The sequence below is a fragment of the Hylaeus anthracinus genome, unplaced genomic scaffold, assembly GCF_026225885.1.
Source record: "Hylaeus anthracinus isolate JK02 unplaced genomic scaffold, UHH_iyHylAnth1.0_haploid 5, whole genome shotgun sequence".
Lineage (NCBI taxonomy): Eukaryota > Metazoa > Arthropoda > Insecta > Hymenoptera > Colletidae > Hylaeus > Hylaeus anthracinus.
This window is the reverse complement of record NW_026535322.1, coordinates 7,363,142-7,385,175: the sequence shown is the minus strand read 5'-3', so window position 1 is coordinate 7,385,175 and position 22,034 is coordinate 7,363,142. Positions and strand designations below refer to the sequence as shown.

The 22,034-nt window shown below is 41.0% G+C and overlaps 1 protein-coding gene across 15 annotated transcripts in view; it reads left to right on the top strand.

The window, feature by feature from the left end:
• The window catches only part of LOC128895685 (nuclear receptor coactivator 2), a 140,627-nt gene that overhangs the window by 68,263 nt on the left and 50,330 nt on the right, over positions 1-22,034 (top strand). The window contains exons 1-2 of one of the 15 annotated variants that reach the window (XM_054158489.1): positions 14,391-14,701; positions 16,327-16,478. The exons of 12 other annotated variants lie outside the window; for them this stretch is intronic. In XM_054158489.1, coding sequence (XP_054014464.1) covers positions 16,462-16,478 — 17 coding nt within the window. In that variant the 5' untranslated portion in view covers positions 14,391-14,701; positions 16,327-16,461. Of the gene's footprint in view, positions 1-14,390; positions 14,702-15,386; positions 15,411-16,326; positions 16,479-22,034 lie in introns of those variants that run through there. 2 more of the 15 variants (XM_054158491.1, XM_054158490.1) reach the window with 2 other exon arrangements.

Genomic DNA, 22,034 nt, shown 5'->3' with positions numbered 1-22,034 from the left:
GGAGGACGGAGTTCGTCGTGAGATATTCTCTCCTTCCACGAAAAATCGTATCAGGAAAAATTCTCAACTTTTTAGCGAACTTGTGCAATACCCCATATAAGTACCAGTATCGACGAAAGGCTACAAAATTGTAGTCTTCGAGCTATAGTCTATTTCGAACATTCTCTATTCGACGTTAATTACGATCAGGCCAGAAATGACTTTTCCCATTGATTAACTAATTCGTTCGGCGTTGAAAAGACGAGTTCCTTTCTGCGTTTCCTATCAATTCGTGAACGTAAAATGTTCTATAGCATCTATTCGATTATTCGATACCCGAGCTGTTTTCATCTATCAATTCGTAATGCGTGTAAACAACTTTCCAGTGTCGGGATGGAAATCGTTAAAAGATTGCGAAAAAACCTTTACAACGTGTTGTCCATTATCTCTCCCCTCCCTCTCCCGCACACGAAGTATTCTCAAGTTGTACACATAGGAACGAGCGACACTTCGTTTGCAATTAAAGAATGCAGGACCGGTTTTCCGAGTCCAACTATATACTTCTAACAGAACGGTGACTCACGCGTTCAATGTACAAAATGCTGAAATCAAAACCGTCCTGCCTTTTATTCCCGTGCGCAGGGTCCCTTTACATTTAAATATGGAAAAGGAGCTACATTTACTCGTTATTTCACTACGGATGTTTACGCGAACTCGTGCTTTTAGCAAATTCAGACAAAGTATACACAGTATTGTATTTTATTGTTGGTATTTCGTATATTTCTCCGTTCATGCACATTATCGTACATTTTCACCCGGTGTTTATTAGTAATAGAAATAATTCCAAACTCCATGGTAGTAGAAAACAGAAATTTGTTTGCACTCGAGGCTTTTTTTTTCTTTTGTATTTCATTTGCTTTCTTACCATTCAATTGTCACGAATGCTAAGCTATCGAGATTTCAGAATCAGGTCACTCTCAATTTATTGACACTAAGTAATTGACTATAATTATTACACCGACTCTACATTGACTTCGAAAATGAGATTTCTAATTTGAGATTTGAGAATCAGGTCATCTTTACCTCACCCGGCAATCATTTTATTGACACTTGGAGTTCCAAAGAAATTAAACTTAAAGAAACATTATTGCTGATAGATTTGCTGCGTGAAAGTTAATAGTGACTAGGAATGGCGTGAAAAATCACTGTTAGTGATGGCGTTTCAGAAGCGGTTCATGTTAATTGTTATCGTTAGTGTCTCGCTGTCTCCCCTTAGCGCAAATTCAAGAAACTACAAATGAGTCAAATTTAAATTGTATTAAAATTATATTAACATTGCTTTTAGACCATATTATAATACCTATATAATCTAAGAACAACATGATTCGTGAAAAGTGAAAAGTGAATGTTCTCTGCCAATCAGAAGCGATCACGAAGAATCACGAATCGCTGTGAAAAATCATCGTGATTGAGAATGAACGTGATTGAATCACGAGTGATTCAAAGGTAGCAGTTCACGCCATCTCTAATTGCGAACAGTATCAAAACAATGCGGGAGAAATAAGCTAGTAATAAGTAGCCAATAGCGTAATAACTTTGTATAAGTTACGCACTTTAAATAAATAAATAAATGAATGATGTCCACGTTAGTCGCACAAGGTCAGTCCCGAATTTCTGCGTCTAACGAGACATTACTGTATCATCATTTTTTGAATAAAAGTAAGAGGTCGTTTATTTTCGTTCGTCACTCGAAGTTCGTATTCGGATAAGCATTTTACTCGTACGTGGTTCTGAGGTATATCGCGTCTTTTTAGTTGTTCAATTTACATCCGAGGGATAAGGCGAATTCCTCGCGCAACATTGACTCTCAATTAAATGTCTTCGTTCGAGGTCCTCGCGGGTTCTATGGGGCGGCGTCCGTCCGCGAAACGACGATCGCTATACCGTGTATAAGCGTAACTGCCTCCTGGACCGCAGCGATAAGGGACCATAAATTGCCCTCGTACGTATTCCCGCGAGTTAATACCATCTCCTTTTTTGGGGGAAACCTCGAATAACATTTTTCATATCGAGCCTTAAGACGGTGGTCCCTTTCCTCGCTTACCGAGAAATATTTCCGTCGTTTATGGTTTTTCTTGAAAAGTTTCCGTTTTATCATTCGCGACGCTCGGTAATCGTTTCAAACGATCTGGAAGTTCCGCGACCGGCTGAATCTGCATTTATACAAACCGCGCTCGTGTTTCAGGTTAACAGATTGGATTACCCTGGTAACAAAAGTCATTAAACTCGTCGCGTTTGATTAATAATTGCTTTCGGAGCCGTGCCGTTTCTTTGAAGAAACGGACCGTATTCCGATCGAAAGAGGAAACGATTTCAATAATTCACGAGTACCCGCGACCATTGAATCTGCTCGATCAATCAACAGTGTTCCAGATGCGAGCATTATCCCCGAAGATGATTCTCCTTAACACGTTGATCGCCACGTCACCCGTATATGGGTGACAGTGCTTTCCACCGAAAAACGAACAAAATTAATTCCGAATGTTAAGTATCAACGAAAATAAATTCGAACGAAATTCTTAACCTTCACTGAAGTTATAAAAATAAATACCACAATAAATGTTTGATTACGTAGCTTCCAATAGTCCGGAAACGAAACTTAATCACAGTAGAAATTTTGAAGAGTATTAGTCTGCCAGTGAACACGTTAAACGATATTTCGAATTTCGAATTTGTGGTGGCTATTCCTGTGGAGGGGACTCTCATCAGTAAGGCTACTTAGCAGACCCGTGTTTTAGATTTCGGAATGTTTACAGGTTGGTCGGGAGTAACTTAACATACATAATTCAACAGTCTCCTTAAATGCACAAGTTTCTCTACGATAAATGGACAGTAACATGATCCGGGATCTCGATGAGACAATGCTAATGCAACGATCAAACTTTTTTATTATTACCGTTTTTGTTGTAAAACTGTTACCATCGCATTCCTGACATTTTCCTGATTAAAACGAGACCAAACACGACGTAACTCGCAACATATTTACTGCCATATTGTCTCACCGAAATAATCCCGGTGTTGGCCGCCATTTTCGCACGTCGCTCCGTCCTCTTCTTCGTTCGCTGTCCTTCTCTACGCTCGAAGTTTGTTGGCAAAACATTAAAAGATACAGTATCGACCGAAGGAGGCATGGAAAATCGGAGACCCAAAACATTGCACTCGAGTGTTTTTATGTATTTACACTTGACTCGAGTCGAGCGTCGAACGTAGAAAAGGACAGATAGTGAAAGAGAAAGAGGCCCGAGAAAAAGAGAAACACTCTACAGAAGCGTATCAATCGGTGAGGATCATATTACACCGGTGGTCGGGGTTACTCGGGCAAAACTACGGGTAAAAGAAATATGAATGGGCTGGTAGCGTGGGGGATGGGTATCTGAGAGACATACAGAGTAGGGATGTTCGATTCCGATTCGATTCTTTAGAAAATCGATTCTTTCGGTAAAAATATCGATTTTTTGAATCGATTGATTTCGAATCGATGAATCTCTCAACCTCGCACTTTGGCTTTTTTTCTGCGTCAAACGACAAAGCTTTGGATTAAACGCTCTTCATGCCGCAAGAAATGATGATCCTTAATATCGATGTCATCGAAGACCGTGTCCTGTGATTTTTATTTCGAACCAACCCAAGACAGACCAAGCTCCAAACGACCACGTGTGCCCGCAGTATTTTTCGTTGGCCGATTACGTAACGGCCGGTCGATTTTATCAGAGCTTTCCGATGCAAAGGGTTACGTGGCCTGAATCCATAAAAGGGCCACGCAGGAAAGGGAAAGGACGATCGAGGCTCGCGTGCGAAGGTTTTCGAAACGCGGTTGCGGAGTCGGAAGCATGCGAGGAAACGGACGCAAGATCCCGATCGCCACGAGCATGATCAGATGCGCATGCCACATGCGCAAGGCAGATGCGCGTTGGCATCGGCCCTGAAACGCTTCCAGCTTAGGCCTGAATTTGGCCAGCGTGTCACGTTCACTGCTGGGACATCGGTGGCTTTCACTCGCCGGCTGGATTCACTTTCAAAATTGAAGGGGCTCGTCGCTGTTTAACCTAACACGATTTCGATGGAAATGCGTACGAGGATTCCCGAAGCCGTGATTTTTGGGTAACTTTTAAGGAGGGAATTTTTGGAGGGAATATCTTAACCATTTTAACTCGGTATTTTTCTGTTTGATTCATTTTACTCCCTGGACGGGAATCCCACCTTAACAAGGATTCCCTTCCTCGTTGATCGTTGCTTGCAACGTTCCAACATTTCACACGCCGCTCGAGATTCTTACGGTTTATTTTTCTCCCACGTACGAAATAAATTCGCGATTGACACTTTATCTACCGGGCTATTTAGAAACAGTCTTTGATTCAAAAAAGAATTTTCTACAGTAACATATGTTAATGTAGACTGACAATAATTCCTCTATATCGTTACTAGGTACATTGAAAGCCAAGTCTGTTACCAAATACCGAACATTGTTCGTAGACAACCATCGACACGATAAATAAATTCGAAAAACTAAATACTGCAATGAAAAATAAAGCGTTAACAACGATTCCCTTCATCGTTGGTCGTTGCTTGCAACGTTCCACGTTTTACACGCCGCTCGATTCTTACGGTTTCTTTTTCTCTCCTGAACGAAATAAATTCGCGATTAAGAAACGCGCAACGAGCCCAGACTTCCACCTAAGGTATACGACGGTGATTATTCGTAGTCGCGTAACGACGTCGATGAACGAGCATCGCGCGCTGTTGCACAAATCGCGACAAAGATTCCGCGCATTTGTTTTCTTTCTCCATTTGCGAATTTCCACGCGATCGAAGAAGAGATATCACGAGGAAATATCATCCTCCGATACGTAGAAAAGTAAAGTACAATAGGATCTCGATGAGTAAGCGATAGTCATGTTCGAAGAAGCCCGTGAGTCACTTGACGGTATCGCGAGAAAATAGTTTAGAATTCCAATGCACCGACTCCAGAAGCGCGTTGACCTCTATACATAAATTATCCGATTTTCATTTCGCCAAGTGACAATGCATAATTATGGAAGCGCGCGTTACATAAGCGCAGGCCTGTCAGCCGTAACCGCGTCGATCGTGGCTCGAACGTTATCGCCAATTAAGGAATATGCATTATTTAAAACGGACACCGATGTTTCCCTGTTTCTTTACTCGTCCCGGCTCCCTGAGCAAACAACGTTAGAGACGTTACGCGAAAAGAAATCTCGCGAAAGAAATCTTGTAATACCCGTCGCTGTGCAAGCGTAATAATTATCAGTCATCGGCCACGACTATCAATTTCCACTATAAAATTATGGCAGGTTTATTAGCATACTTTCACCCGATGAAGCAATCGGAGGTCAAAGAGAGAATGAACGTGTACTCGGTCTTAATTGAAGCCGCGATTGACAGTGGTAAGTGAAATTTCTTCGATTGGAATAGCTCGGACGATGGAGATTGAAATTACACCGGGTATTGCGATATCTTATGGGGAATTCTTATTCGCGATTCCATCAGATTTCTCGTACCCTCGCGCTAATTATATTCCAGTACGTACCAACAGACACGGAACAAAAGTCTAGGTTCAGGATTTTTGATCAGAAACTACGCTTAGTATTCTTCAATTACAAATTTAAGATAAATAGACGAACACAAAAGTTTAATTCAATTTTAGCGAATATTGTCTCAAAATTGCATACCCGATCGACTGGTTAACGAGACGATTCCGAGTTCCGCTTCATTTTTCTTGCAACTTTGTGCTCGATGGTTAACGAAGAAGGTGTGGTCAAGCGACCCGAGGCAGTTAATCTTAATCTTATTCGCTATAATTCCATGCACAAGCATGTAAATCGGGTAACGAGGCCTCGTATGATAAATAAGACCGTAAAATGCTTCCAAATTTTTATTTCTTTTTTTTTCACCTGAATTTATCGTTCCAATTTCAATAATTAACGATGCATTAAATAATACAAATTGCGATAAAAGGACCATATTTGCCCATTTTTATTTCCTTCTTGTACCAGAATTTATTGTTTCAACAATTAATCCACATATGCACGCGCAACGAGTTATATTTCTGTCAACTATCTTTGTTTACTATTTGCTTTATTGTGTCAATTTTATAATATATATATACGGGCATAATCCATTATAAAATTGACACAATAAAGCAAATAGTAAACAAAGATAGTTGACAGAAATATAACTCGTTGCGCGTGTGTATGTGGATTAATATATATATATATATATTGAAATAAATAAATAAATAAATATTTCGAAATGGAGCAATTTCCATCCAGCGTAGCGCGACGATCCTCTTCGTCGTCGACCCTGAAAAATTGTCCCTGATATACATATTCGCCGAGACGCCACCCAGCCGGGGCGATAAGGGAAGGCACGTGTTGTGTGAACCTGAACTCGGCATGATGGCTCGAACAGCGAAAGGATAGAAAGGGTTACTATATAGCCGTGTATGCGCGGTGCCGCGAGAAATCTGGTCGATGGCTGTGGGCGTAGTAACAGTTTACAACTGCATATCCGAGCCAGGGAAGTGTGTTGCTACTCGAGCTCGACCAATTGAAATGCGCGATCGCCTTCTACGGATCTTCATCGACCCGGTAAAACGCGCCACTTCGATTGCCTGTTCGATGAAATATCGATACGAATCTCGTAGATAAAGTTCGGGGATTAAAACGACAATTGTAACGTTAATTTTTTCTTTTTTTTCTTTTTTAATGCATGTAACTTGTTACACTAAACGGAGATCTTTCGCCAAGTATCGCAATCCGCGTGTAGTTTCTTTTATGCCCGATAAAAAGAACCTTTTTATTCTGTTTTATAAGGTGCGCACGGGTACTTGGTCGACATGTAAGGTTAATTAGAATTAATAGACTGCGGACTACACGGATTTATGGCAAACGGGAAAATCGTATGTTAAACGTATGCAGAATATATTACGCGCTTATGTGAAACGAAGTACTGATACCACTATATTAATTTAATAAAATTAGTTATTACTTTCTGCATGTGTTTTCCATGTAAATGTTTTCTACATTAGCGCACGTCGCAAATACGATCTGAATTTCCTCGGTCCGTCAATTCATTTCTTGTGTTCGAACTGGAAAAATGTAATATAAAGGAAGGAACAGTTGTGGCAGGAATTGTAGGTCGTACCGGGTCAGACGATTTTGTCTGCCTGCGCTGTCCACATTCTAATTACCTGGACCACTACGTTCTCCTCGACTCGTGTCTGATCTGGTTCCTCTGATTCTACTGTCTCTTAAATGTATTTCCATTCGTAAGAAATTCTATCGTTCGAGCGAACTATACCTGTTTCGCAAACTATTTTCTTTAACGATTGCTCGTACGTTGGAGCAATCAGTGCCGATATCCCAGGGAATTGATTAATTATTCGACTCTGCGTTATAAACGAAGGGCGTGCTTTATTCAACCCATCGAGAGCAGATGCAAAATGCACACTTTATTTGTTGAATTATTTATTGATCGATAAATGCTTATTTCATTGATCCGACAATTCATTAACGCGCGCTCTTTATTAGACAGTCGATTACTCGATAAACTGTGCATTTTATCACCTGCCTTTAACAGGCTCAATTAAACCGCACTAGTTATCGATCATTTTTACGTGTTTTGAGCATTTCATTTAACGAACAATAGGAACAATATTCTTAAAAAAAGTAATTTAATCGACCACCTAAAATCTGACCAACTGCTCTCACCTTGTACGTCATTTACGCTTGATACACGTATCGCGCGCTATTCTTCCGCGTAACGCGCATATTCGCGAATAACGTTCATCATTCAAGGAAAGCAACGAGATTCATACGGGCGTGCGTCATCGACGTTGTTTAAATTTCAATCGATAGTGTACGTTATAGATAGTTCGTAGTACAGTAAAGGCTCCATTAATACACTAACTCGGGACTGAACTAGTGCATTTATAGTAGATTTCATATATTAGATCGCCTGGAGAGTAACGTCGTTTTTTCAATTTGAAATACTTGTTTATCACTTATTAGCTCATTGACTTTTATCGATCTGGCATTCAAAATTTGTACACTAAATCGCAAAAGGCTGTTGGTAACGAGGGCGATTACATAATTGATTAAAAAAAAGGAATTTAATAAAAATTTGTTTGAATTTAATGTAAAATAAACGACATTACTTTCCAGTCTACCTAATATTTTCCGAGGTGCTTAAGCCTCAAGACATACCTGAGAAAGTAACATTTGCGAAATTAGAAATTCTGCATTCTTAAAACATGCCTAACAAAGATCCGATGATATTATATCTGCAAACTTAGAACTTGAGTATTTTCGAAGATGCCCGACAAAGGTCCGAGGAGGTTGGTCATCTGCCTGACGCGAATCCTCGAAAATTCAGGCAGTTTAACCCTTTGCGGTCCTATGGTGAGTGAGGTTCGACAAAAATGTACCGAAATCAGAAAATTCGGACCGCAAAGGGTTAAAGATGTTCTCGCGTTAATCGTGGACGCGTTTCGGGTCGATGTTTAGGATCGATAGCGGTCGATCGTCAAGTAGAACAGGTGTTTATCCGTGAAAGTGTAAGGTGCGGCGTCGCGATATTCGATGGAAGAGAACACGGTTAGGTAGGCTGGTTATGTAGGTAGAACGTAGATAAGTATCGGTGGCGTAACGAGAAGACAAATATGGGACTTGGCCGACGGATCGATTTAAATTCTACTATTTCTTCCTCTTATCGGATCGCGCGTGAAAGAAAAAAAGAAACGCAATTCGTCGCTCGTGGAAAAAACGCAGTCAATCTGAATTGCATTTGGGTCGACGGGATCGTGAGGTTTTTTAGAGCCTGATACTTTCGCAATCTCGAGACGGCTGGGTACTTGTAGAATAATTATTTACAATTTAAAAAAGTGTCGCGCGCATTGATTGTCTCTGAGAGAGGGATTCGAAGATACGGTGATAGTTGAAAATTTAATAAATAAATTGAACGCTATGTCGCGTTCTATTCAAGAAAGCTTTTTTTTAACATTTTTGGAGATATCCAACTATTTTTACGTCAGGAGATAGCTTCATGCATACACACCTAACGTAAGGCTAGTTTTGGCTTTTCCATTTTAAAAGTACCCGGTGACCACGAAGCTATTAATCCAAACACCGGTGGCTTTTTTTATTTTTATTTTTATTTTTTATTTTTATTTTATTTTTTATTGAGAATGCCCAGTTTAACGACAATTACAAGACCAATTTTTTATTCACCTAATAAAACATACAAAAATTTAGATGACGATCCTTCGCGCAGTCTCTTCATTGTTGTTATTAGGGATTTTTGTGGGATGGAACGACTGTACACACAGACACAATGTAATTGTCCGATAATTAATTAGAATTTATTATAACCTATCGTTTGTACATATCAATCCGATAACACTTGCGAGACGAACGACAAGTGAAGTTAGCCGAATACAAAAATTCATATACTCGTTTCAAATGTGTTCTCGACTGCGTATGTCCCATTCATGCTAAACCCAATATTTAACTGTTGCATATACCAACATTTATAAACAATTTCTTTAAGTACCTCGCTTCTTAGGAACTTTCTGTCACCACCTCTAACAGTGATCCCGTGGGAACCGGGGTATTCTAACAAAGATCACCCGAACTCCGCCGGTTATCGTTCACGCTCGATACGCGAGTTTGTTCAGCCAACATCCTTCACCCTTTCTTCGATGCCTCGACTCTTTCCAACGTCAGGTGACGAAACGTCCAGAGACTCCCTTCGAACACCAAAGGGACGGCGAATCCTGTTGCATTATCTTGTTATTACGTCTGTCGCGATTTTTCCGTCGCTGTCGAAAACGGTGAATCGACAAACACTCGGGCGGAGCGTTCGCGGATCTCTGACGCAGGGAACGGTTTCGTGCAGCAATGTATTTTTCATTTCGTAACGTTCGGTGACGCAATAGCAGCACTCCAAATTCCAATTAAACCGAGCTCGGGTCACGATCACGCGAAACAATTTCGACGGGCATGAAATGTACGCGAGGAAAAGAAAAATAGAATTTCGATAAGGCCTGTCAAATTTATTCGAATAATTTTAATGATTCAAAATCCGTTTTTGGGTCAGATAAACTAGCAAGGCTAGTGCATTTATTTATTTGATCTGAGCTAAAGCCGCCATTTCGGACTCTTTTTTTCGTAACAAAAATTCAAATTCAACTTCCAATTACTCGAGAATATATTACTTTGAAACCTAGATCCGGAAGTATTTATTTTATATCAACACTTCATCTACCGGGCTATTTAGAAACAGACTTTAATTCAAAAAAGAATCTTCTACAGTATCATATGCCCAATTTAGGCTGACAATAATTCCACCATACTGTTACTGGGTACATTGAAAGCCAAGTCTGTTTCCAAACACTGAACATTGTTCGTAGACAACCATCGACACAGTAAATAAATTCGAATATCTAAATACTGCAATTAAAAAGCCTAAAAATAGGCTCCCGGTAAATAAAGTGTTGAAAAGAGATTCCAGAACTTCATGTTCCATGCATCAACATAGTAAATAAATTCGAATAGCTAAATACTGCAATTAAAAAGCCTAAAAATAGGCTCCCGGCAAATAAAGTGTTGAAAAGAGATTCCAGAACTTCATGTTCCATGCATCTCGACGGTAACCTCTCCTTAACGAGACATTACTGTATCTGCTTCGATCATTTGTCACCGCGTTACTCCAAAAGCGAGACCCGATCGGGCGCGTCCAACGTTAAAATTGATGGAACGAAAGAATCCAGAGACAAAGGGAAACAACGAAGAAACGTTTGGTCGTCGCTGAAACCGAAGAGTTTCACGCGTCGATCAAATCATTTCTACCAGACGGATGAAATTTCGCGTGTATCGAGCCGCGGCGATGGAAAAACGTATCTCGATACGGCGACACCGCGTTTCTGCGATGTTGCAAAATCGGGCACGGGTCAATATTGAATCGGCGTAGATTGAATAGCAATATCACAACGGCGAACAATAAAATGTTACGTAGGCGCGCGGTAAGCGTCAACAATACTGATACGGATCAATGCCGATACAAGGCGAAGTCGCGTTTCGTTTCGCGATTAGATAGAAGAAGTCGGTGACGAACGTTCTTAAATAACTGTGAAAAAAGTAATTCGTTGCAAGTGGAGCACGCCCGGAGAACCTTGATTAACCTGAATTACAAAGCGCCTGGTATCGCATTGTTCGAGCTAAGCAGAATCGAAGCGATTTTGAAGCGACCGAAGCTGCGATTGTTGGACGACTTTCGTTGCATTCGAATAAATAGTTAAACAGGGTCTGCGAGTCGAATATTTGATGGAATATTCGAATAGCAGTTTACCGAGAATTATTCGCTATTTTATCCTTGGTCACTTTATTCGTGAATTGGAATTTCCTGGCGTATACAAATTTCCGAATGCGTGAACAAAAATTCTGGAAGCCTCGAACGATCCTCGCTTTCAGAAAATTGCCCATGCAATCACGCTTGTATGGAGCGTAATCGACAGCGGCGTTCCCGTATCGTGTACTTTCCTCGCGTTTCCCTTTTCTCGTCCGTTTTACCTGCACCTAATTTGTCAGTTTCCCTTTCTCCGCGGTCAGACGATTGCGGCCATCTGAATGTCGCCGTGATGGGGCCTATTTTGTCTCGCGATGCAACGTCAGAAAATTGTACGTCTTTTCTTTTTTTTTGTTTTTGTTTTTGTGATTTCGCGGAGAATACGGAGATTGCGAAGATTCGCTTCGTCAGGCATGCAGCGGCGATGATTGACGCGTAAGGAGGGAAATAAAACCATGAAAAACGCGTCCTTCCTCTTTACTCGTCTTTCAAGAAAATCGAATATTCGTGGAATAAAAATTGAATTCCATGATAACGCGATCGTAGCCGGTTTTATAAAAGAAAATCTTAATTCTTGGAAGGTAGTTTCTTCATTTCGTTTCGTCTTTGTCGACGGTCCCGAATTCGTTAACAGAAGTGTTCGAAATATGCAAAAAGAAATATGTATTAACCCTTTGCACTCGAGAGGTGACTCTCAGTCATCACTAGGTTTTCTGTAGGTTTAATTTCTTTGGAAGGAAAGAAAATTCCAAGTGCCAATAAAATGATTGTCGTTGAGCCAAAGGTGACTTGATTCTCAAATCTCAAATTAGAGATCTCATTCGAGAAGTCAATATATAATCTTAGCATTCGTGGCAATAGAATGTTAAAAGAAAGCATCTCGAGTTGCTGGTAGATACCAGAAAAAAAGGCCTCGGGTTAACGTCGATATCGATAACGTCGATTGATATTCTTTTAAATTATATAAAATTGATCTATTATCCCGACCACTGGTATGGAATTACCAATGCATACCAGTTCTCCGTCGCTGTTCCACTTTAACTCTTTGGAGCACGATGGGATTAAAAGTGTCCCACCTTTTTGATGGACCTTAATGCATGTGTGATACCTTTATTAATAAAAATATAACAATTTTGTTTGATTTAAAACACAATAAAATTTTTGTGCAACATGGGTCTATTTTATGACCTGAATTCCCGTGTCGCAAAGAGTTAACAGCAAAATCTAGAAAGACTATAAATTTCATAAGGATTGCGTGCAAAAAGACGCCATCTTTTTTCAATGCGTTCGAAATAGACGTGACACGAAACCCGGGTGAGAAAACTTTCACTTTATCTTCGGAATTATGTCAGAAGACACGATGCGTCATATCGTCAAGCGTCCAATCGGATCGTCAGGCTCCGTTATCCGTCGGGGAAGCATGCGGTTCTTAATGTACGATGTATATTTGCGCAACGCGATAGGAAGCAATGAATAGAAGCGGATAGATAACGCACGTTATCAAAATAGAAAATCGCTGTTTGCTCTTAAGAATTGATCCGTGGATACGCGTTGTTTACTCAGTGAATACTATGAGCCCGCAAAGTTTTCAGTTTCACACGTTGCGAACGTCGACAGCAGACCCCCAATATTTCACGTTTAAAATTGATTTCTTTATCGAAGCATTCTTATTTGATTTTGAACGAAACAAGTTGCTTATGTATATATTTTTACTTTTATATCGCGTTATCTAAAGTTAATTTTTGCTCAAATACCTCCTGTTTCTATCGTGTTCTCGATCAGGCATGTTATTTAATACCGAATTAACCGCCTGTAATCCAGCGTGACGTTGAAATCACGAACCCATTATCTATATTCTTTGAGTCTAATTTAATCTCGTTATCGGTGGGTGTTAATTCCGCTCTCAATAGCATGGCCTCCGCGTTTGCTACGATTATGTACAAGTCTCGGCACTGCCAGTTCAAAATTATAATTTATTACCAAAAAAATGAAAGACTATCTAGAAAACTATCTATACCACGTCTCTTTCGAATCCAAGACAGATCGATCGAACGCGTATTTTTCTATCGCCAAAGTAGACAAGTTACTCGAGTGACTTATTTTAAATGCCCCACCCTGCATTCACCGATAAGGATCCCCTGCGATATTGTCCTAAAAATATACCATCTACTGTAGTGCCGATAGAAATCGCACCACTCCTTAAGAATACAAATAATCGACTATGTTGAGTGTGTACATATGTACATTGCAACACGGTAGCAACAGTGAATGGTTTCCTTGTAACGAATCGTATTTTCTCCGATGCTAACCAAACTTTCGAGGACCAATGACACGGACACGGCTGTTACAAGGCATCGATCTCGATAAACATCGAAACGAATTCTATAGAAATTTCAGCGGGGATTCCCAAGCTATCAAGCTCGAACAAAATTCGATACACATCTAAACCGACATTAGGAGAGATTCCACGCAAACATTCCCATCTTGTTCGTTCCCAACGCCAAGGATAGTCGCGAATGCAACTACCTTTCGAGATTCGAGACGAAGTCGACAGCCTTGTCATGGACCATCGAGGAGCTCTGCTCGAGGAAATCGGTCGTTGCACGTCTTGAACGTGGTGGCGCGACGTTTGGAACTCGAAGGCGGGCCACGGATGCTCGAAGCGGCGCGCATGTCGGCGTTGCCATGATCGCCCTGTCCCACTGACCTATATTACACGCGGGTACAGGTCCCGCATATACGAGTCGACCCACAACCGATGCTTCGACCGTGGCGTGGTCGGGCCAGGCCAGGTCGGCCGGTTGTCGTATTCGTTCGCTTTCGATCCAGGAAATCTCGACGACCACGGCGCTTCATCCGCCAGCGAAGCCAGCTGGAGGAAGCAGGCCGGTCGAACGCGGCGCTGGTCGTCGGGACGGGGGTCTGGGGAACGGGGTAATCGGTGGTCGCGAGCTGCTAGGTGGGTGAAGCAGCTCCCGCAGTCAGTCTCTCGGTCGAGAGCGTGCGCGTTCGGTCGTCGAGCGGGAAGAAGACGCCTGGCGTGCGCGGTGCTCCTCGTCGACGACACATCGTACACGCGTACGGTGCTAGGAGTCGCGACGCTGCCAACGAGGCTCTGGACGAGTGATGGCACGTCTGAAAAAGGAATCGGACGGAATCTTACGGAATCTTACACTCCATCGGGAGTAATAATCGAATAGAATTTTGGTTTATTCGAGGAAGCTTCGACCTGACGTAAAACGTGCTCGATTAGTGATTGTACTTTTTATTGGTGCTGTGGGTTGGTAGACGTAACCGAAAGGTGAATAAATGTAACTATCTGGCGATTGTGTATAGCTTCGTTCTGGATCGGTCAAAGCGATACATATTTAGAATCGAAGAAGTTACAGTTAAAAAAATTACCAAAACGAAACTATCGAGTGGAAAGAAATCGAAAAGTCCTCTACCATGTTCCCATCCGATCATTCCTTACCCAGATACGAGCAAACCAAGTCGACTGATGCGAGTCTCGGGTGCGCGCCATTTGTATTCCAGTCAGCTGATCGCGTTGCTGCGCGGACGCCGGTGCGCGCAAGCCACGGCTCCATGCGTTCACATGCGCACGAGTTTGAACTTGTCGTACCTCTAAAACGAAGCCTCGGATTGCAAAATGGAAAAGGACTTGTCGATTCCTTCGACTGCAAACTTCATTCACATTTAATCGTACAATTCAAAATGCGCGCGTTGGAGAAATTACGAATGAAAAATATGTTTCGCGTTCGTTGCCTCGATCTCGTCGCGCGTAATTACGCGAATTTTGCCGATCTTTGTTCGGTCGCTGCGGAGTGGGGGTATCGGCGGCTCGAGTGGGGGAGACGGTTGACAAGGGGTAGAATGGAGGGGGAAGCACCGCGAGTTCGACGGCTAGCGGGAGAGCCGGGAGTAGTCGCGCAGCCATGAAGAGGGGAACAAGGAGCGATTCGCGACAACTGGGTGACGGCTGCGTGGATACGCGTCGCTAGTGATGCAAGGTGCTCTACGCGATAAGTGGTGACGTCGACACAAGCACCGGCTCGTCGCGCCGCGGGTGTGCTTCTTTGCGACCGCGTTTTCTCTTCCTTTTTTTTCTCTGCCAACTCTTCCACTGCTGTCCAGCATTTTTCCCTTTTATCGTACCACACCTGACTAGCGATTGGCAAACTTTTAGCGGAACTACAGCGGCGTAAAACCGGTGCAAAATTAATTATTCGCGACTAATTTCGAGTTTGAATTTCGAGTTTTAGTTTCGAGTATTCGTGACCGGTACGATATATAATCTTTTTTACAACCATTGTTTTAACATGTTGATCGCCATGTCACCCACATGTGGGTGACAGTGCTTTCCACTGAAAAACGAAAACTATTAATTCTGAAAGTTAAGTGTCATAGAAAATGAATTTAAACCAAATTCGTGAATTACGATGAAATTACAATAACAAATACGATGATATATGTTTGATTATGCAGTCTCCAATAGTTTAAATAATATTTCATTTTAGTAGAAACTTTAAAGAATATTTATCTGGCAGTCAACGTGTGCTAACCATTGTTTATCGAGACAATGGAATTCTGACTCGTGTTTGAAAAATGGACGATAGGAAAATTGACCAGTGAATTAACGGTAATTGGGTTTCGCACGCGGGAATATAAAATTCGAAAGAAAATAATGCATACGTGATCGTGGGTAATTTTTTCATTCATATTTTGGAAGCAAACTGAAAACGTTCGCTTATCGAGACCGCGCGAGGCCCGCATCTTCTACGTATTCGAAATGTGAAATTGTCTGTAATAACGAAAGTTTCGTTACGAAACATATCGCGATCGAAAAAGCAAAATTGAAATTTTTTATCGAACGCGTGTTCTATCTAAGAATTTTAGTAACTTATACGCAGCACGTGTTCTATCTAGAATTTTGCCAACTCTTCCCGAATCCCCACGTGTGTAGTGCTCAGTTGTTGGGTTCCGGTCAGCTGGTGAGAACACAAGTGCCACTGAGTGCTCGCGAGCCTGAAGTGTCCTGGAGTCCGAGCAGCGATCGCGAGGATGCATCTTGGAGAAAGGTAAGAACCTCCGTTGCGGTTCGATCCTGTCGATCGTAGAGATCGTTGATCAGCAAATCGCTTCGGAATTATCTCGTTGGCATTCTCGCGTGTTAGCAATGACGAACACCGAGGTTATTTAATTCGAAATGCAGCGGCTACGCGGCAGGGATTATTTAATGGGACGAGTTATTCAATTTTAGTTGCGATGCCATTTTTAGAAAGCGACTCTTCGGTTTTTAAAGCTGCGAGGTAGAGTTTTGAGGATATTTCACTTGAAAGGCAGGCGGGATGTGTAGATTATTTAATCCCGATTTTTCGAAATATGAATCGTTTCTTAATTTTGAAACCGATTGAAAGAGTAATTGGAGTAAAGTTAAGTTTACCACATCTGCTATTTATATACAATGGTATTTCACCGAAGAACAAACAAAATTAATTCTGAATGTTAAGTATCAAGGAAAATAAATTTGAATGTAATTCATAAACTACAATTCAGTTATAAAAATAAATACCACAATAAATGTTTGATTATGTAGCTTCCAATGGTCTGTAAACAAAATTTAATCACAGTAGAAATTTTCAAGAGTTTTAGTCTGCCAGTGAACGTGTTAACAGACTGCAGCATTATCTTAAGGAGCTTCAGGATTTCGTTTTTTAATAAAACTACCACCTTAACCATGGCTGCTATCGAAGCTTCGTATGCTCGCTTTTCTTATTTCTCGAATTTTCGTACGCTGCGCCACTAATTTATAACGCAATTTCAATTGAAGTTTCCGCGCATTCGGTGTCAAATTAATATTCGTGTCTCTTGTTAACTCTGAATCTGTATTCGGTTTCTCCCATCTTTGATTACTCGTCTAGTGGCAAGTAGGTAAACTCAGCTGGGGGAAATCGGTCTCGCGCGCAAAAACTATTGATCAAGACCCGCTTCGACGCGGATGACGCAGATTCGAAACGCTCGAAGGAGCCACGGGGAACGGCCGCCGCGGCGTCGACGTCGACGTCCACGCTCGCACAACGGAAACGATCGTTTTTCTGGGGGCTGGTGTATCAAGGTCGGGAGTCGATCGAACGTTCTCCTCGGTCCTGGCGTCGCGTCGTTACGTGCGTTCCTCGTGGAAACGTTACAATACTCCCTGCTTTATTTCGCGTTTTTCTTTTTTTTTTTTTTATTATTAAGGAGCTCGAGCTTGACTGGAGGCGCTTTCGCTCTTGTCGGGTGTCGCGTGAAAGGGAAGTGAAAGATAAATGAAAGCGTCTTCGTCGCGTGCTCTGGGCGAAGCACTCGTCATTTTAAACGAGCTTATGATAACCTTCGTGGAAGCGAATATACAGTGGGTGTAGAACTGATCAATTTTCAAAAAAAAAAAACTATGTAAAATTGTAATTTATTAACTTACTTTTGATAAACAATGACATTCTACATATTCTCGGAAATGTATAGGATAGATAGAGTACAACAAAAAATAGCTATTTATGTAAGTTGCGAAATTAACAAGAAAAGAACAATTAATCGATAGAAATATTGTCGCAATAAGTATTCGCACGACTGTTTAACTTTTCAAACTTCATTGAAATATATAATACTTCCTTTTGATTTTATAATTATTGCAACTCTTCTAAGCATTAAATTAACTAAATTATTAATTATTCGAAGTGGGATCTTTTTCCATTCTTCTATTAGAGTCTTTTTTTTTTTTTAAAGTACTTTACTGGAAATTTGATGTTTTCTAATTCGTACGGAGCAATAAACTAATGTGTTTGCGTTACTCTACTCTAAATGATTCGTCATAAGAATCGTACAAATATTTATTGCTTCTATATTTTTACCCAGTTTTTGCATTTTTTTTTTTTTTTTGTTAATTTTAGAAATTATATCAACTAGTAAATGTTGTTTGAACTATATAACAATTTCACAGAAAAGTTTTTTGGGAAATTGATCGGTGTACGAATACATTCTACACCCACTGTATGAAAATGAGGAGTCAGGCTCTTTCGGGTATAAAAGAATGCAACATTAACAGCGTTTCTAGGTTTCTAAAAGACTCTGAAAAATTGCAATTTAGATAGAGAGGGAAGTGATGTTCAGAATTATTTTAGTTCCTCGTCGTAGACCCCTATCGCTCGTACGCAGCGGTAATCAATAAACGTACGTCTGATTCGATTACAACGTTAATTCATAAAGGACGAAGCTTAGTCGCGATTAATGGAACAAAGAAATGGTTAGTTGTGTTTACGGTCGCGGTTTGAAGATCACGCGATGCCTCGTTTTGGCCAGATGGCGTCGTTATAAACGTAAACAGCGGGCAACGGTGATCACGATTGCTCGCTGTTTGAACTTCGCACGTAGCCAATAACGCACGATTTTATTTTCTCGATTAACCTTGGACAGCCTTTAATGCTCGTCGCGTCGCGGCACGAGTATTCGTCGACCTTACTTTCGATTCTCGATCGAGCCCTTACTTCGTGCACGTTCCGTCGCGTAAAATTAACGCAAATTAACCGCTGGAGCGTACGTCGGGAATTTTTTTCAACGATAACACCTCCTTTGGCCGGAAACGGCGTCGTGTACAATTACACACTACGGATGATGTGTTAGCTTGGACAAGGAATACAACCGTCTTGTTAAATATGTAACGGTACAAAATATTCATGCGTTAACACGTTGACTGCCACACTAATACTCTTAAAAATTTCTACTGCGATTACATTTTATTTACTGGCTACTGAGGACTACATAATCAAACATTTATTGTGGTATTTATTTTTGTAACTTCACCGAAATTCAAGTGTTTCATGTAAATTCATTTTCTTTGATATTTAACTTTCAAAATTAATTTTTTTATTTCTTCAGTAAAAAGCACTGTCACCCATATATGGGTGACACGGCGGTCAACGCGTTAAAATGCGTTGATATTATGTTTTCGCGATGATTTTCAAATACTTCGAGTCGACTGGAAATAATAGTACGAAACGATAGAGATATCGAAGTTCGAATAAAATCCTACGAGAATGTAGATATCAAAACGTTGAATAGATCGCTCGAGACATCCAACGACTCGTCATTAATTTATCGCATACTTCCAATGCCGAGTGAAATTAATCACAGACGCGATCGTCAATTAGCGCACACGAACGAACTAGATACCGATCGACTAAATAATCGATTTTACTCGTTCATCGTCGATTCTAAGGATGGACCTGTGAGGCAAAGCTTCGCGATCGCAAATCGCGTTAATTTCACCTGCCAGCAACGCACGGGTCCGATCGAGATCTGTCGCTGTGTTCGTTTCCTCGCGAACGCTACGACTTTTTCCGAGGGCGAGATAAACGCAAGTGGAACGACTTTCTGTCGTGCACGCGATGCTTTTGTGTTCACCTTGCTTGCCTTTTCTTTTTCCCTATTTTTTTTTTCGACATGCGTGTAGAATCCAAAGTGGACGCAAATCGAAAGTTGGACCAAAGTCGAATCATTTATATTAAACGCGACGTCGACGCAGATTGTTTACTCGGTGATTATTTGCGTTATTTGGAAATTCAGGAATCTCGTCTTTATTTTTCACAAAGTTTTCCGTCGACGACGATTTCGCTTCCAGAGAGGACGCGTTTGCGTAGGAATTTAAATTCCAGCCGATTAGTTACACGTCATAAACGTGTCGGTTATGAGTTTTCTTTTTTATCGCTCTGTTTTTTTTTGTGGCTGGCAGTTACGTATCAGCTGATAATTGAAATAATTCAGTGAACGTCATGGCGTTGAGTTATTCGCGGCTCGCACGCTTTTGCTTTCTTACTGGCGTTTCCCGTCGTTTATTAAGCAAATCATGCGAGTAGAAAATGATTATAAATTAAGGCCTTGTCGTGGAAACATCTCGGTACTGTGAACGCGTTACGATAAGGCCGTACTCGTTATCTAAGCCATTGCCGATCGTTTATGCGAACCCTCGTGCGCTGACAAATTCGAATCAAGATCGAGCTATCAAATCGAATTCAATCGTTAAGCGTTTACGTTATTAAATGAAATAATCCTTTTCAGTTCAGTTACAATTTTCCCTTTCAATTTTTATTTAGAGTATACGCTGGAATGTCTAAACACGCATACTGGCGCGTAGCGGTATAATCGCGATGCTTGCAAATTTTTCTCGGTAAATGTAAAATGGAAATTTTGTTTGCCGATAATTTTGCGGCACATTGTGTTGAACGTAGGATTAATTATTCATGCTGTTCAATGCGTTTTCGAGTGTCTATTTGCGCGCGGTATTAGATTTCTTCCCTTTTCTTGTTTTAGCGCATTGTATTCGACGGTGGATTAATTATTCATACAGTTCGGTGTTTTTTCAAGTATCTATTTGTACCTAGTATTAGATTACTTCCCTTTTCACGTGTGTTCTGAATTCAATCGGATCCCATTGTCCCGAATTCCATTCATCGGAGCGAAATTTTACTTGCCGCGCGATTTAACGAACTCGCTTCTGAAGTTCCGAAGCCGATCTATGCCCTTGGGTCCCACCGTCGATTCCATTTCAAACATTTTTCCCGAATAACTCGTTCCCTTAACTCGATGGAAAATCGTTCGCGTGAAATTGAATCGACAGGGAATATTATTACAGGCTACGCTAAAATTATTTTAACAATTAAACGAAATGAAAATGAATGCTTCGATCTATGATATTTGTCGATTCTTATAAAATCGATTTATCAAAGAAATAAATCCACGTTCCTGTCGCACGTAATAATTACCTAAATCAACGATTCGCCTAGATTAAAAGAAAACGACTAATTCTCCTAAATTAATTGGGTTTCGTTCACGATTCGTCGATCTCGCTTCCGATTCTTGGTCAATCTATGCTCGCGTAATTGTATCGAAACAAGTGCAATACAAACGAGTCCGTAGTTTTTCTTCGTTTAGTTGTCCACCATAATTACGATCATATTTTGTCGTAGAAAAAATCCCAAAGCTCCCGTTGCAAAACCCTTTACCCGTTAAACCACTTTCGTAATCGGCGCCCCGCGTCATTCGGTCGGGAATTATTTATAAACGGTAACGGTATCGTTGGAAATTCCTTTGTCTCCATCAAAATTCCAATCGCGAAACTTTAATTGCTTTCAATTAATCCCGCGAACGCAGCAAAGGATCTGCAAAAGTCGCACGACATCGGATCCAATTGTTGCGTTGGCAACCTACGAACAAGGTAAAAGTAATCTCGTGTGATTCGTTGAAAAAGGAGAGGAATACAGGCCGACATTAGTAATACAATTGAACGACGGGACTGAAAGATTGAACACCGACCGATTGAATTACGGGTCGGCGAGTTTCACCGCGCAGATCGTGTCCTGTAATTAATCTTTACACGCAGCGTAAGTTTTTCAATTGAGTATCCGTCGATCCACCGTTTGTTGTGGAATATCTCGCCGCGGCATCGCAATTTTAATTGTCGTCTGCGATCCCAGTTTTTACTGCACGTTCACGGAGTCGATTAACAATCCTAATGCCATATTTATTTATTCCGAAAAAATTAGATTGACATTCATAATAGAATCGAATTTTATTTAACAATTTCGATTTGAATTCTCATC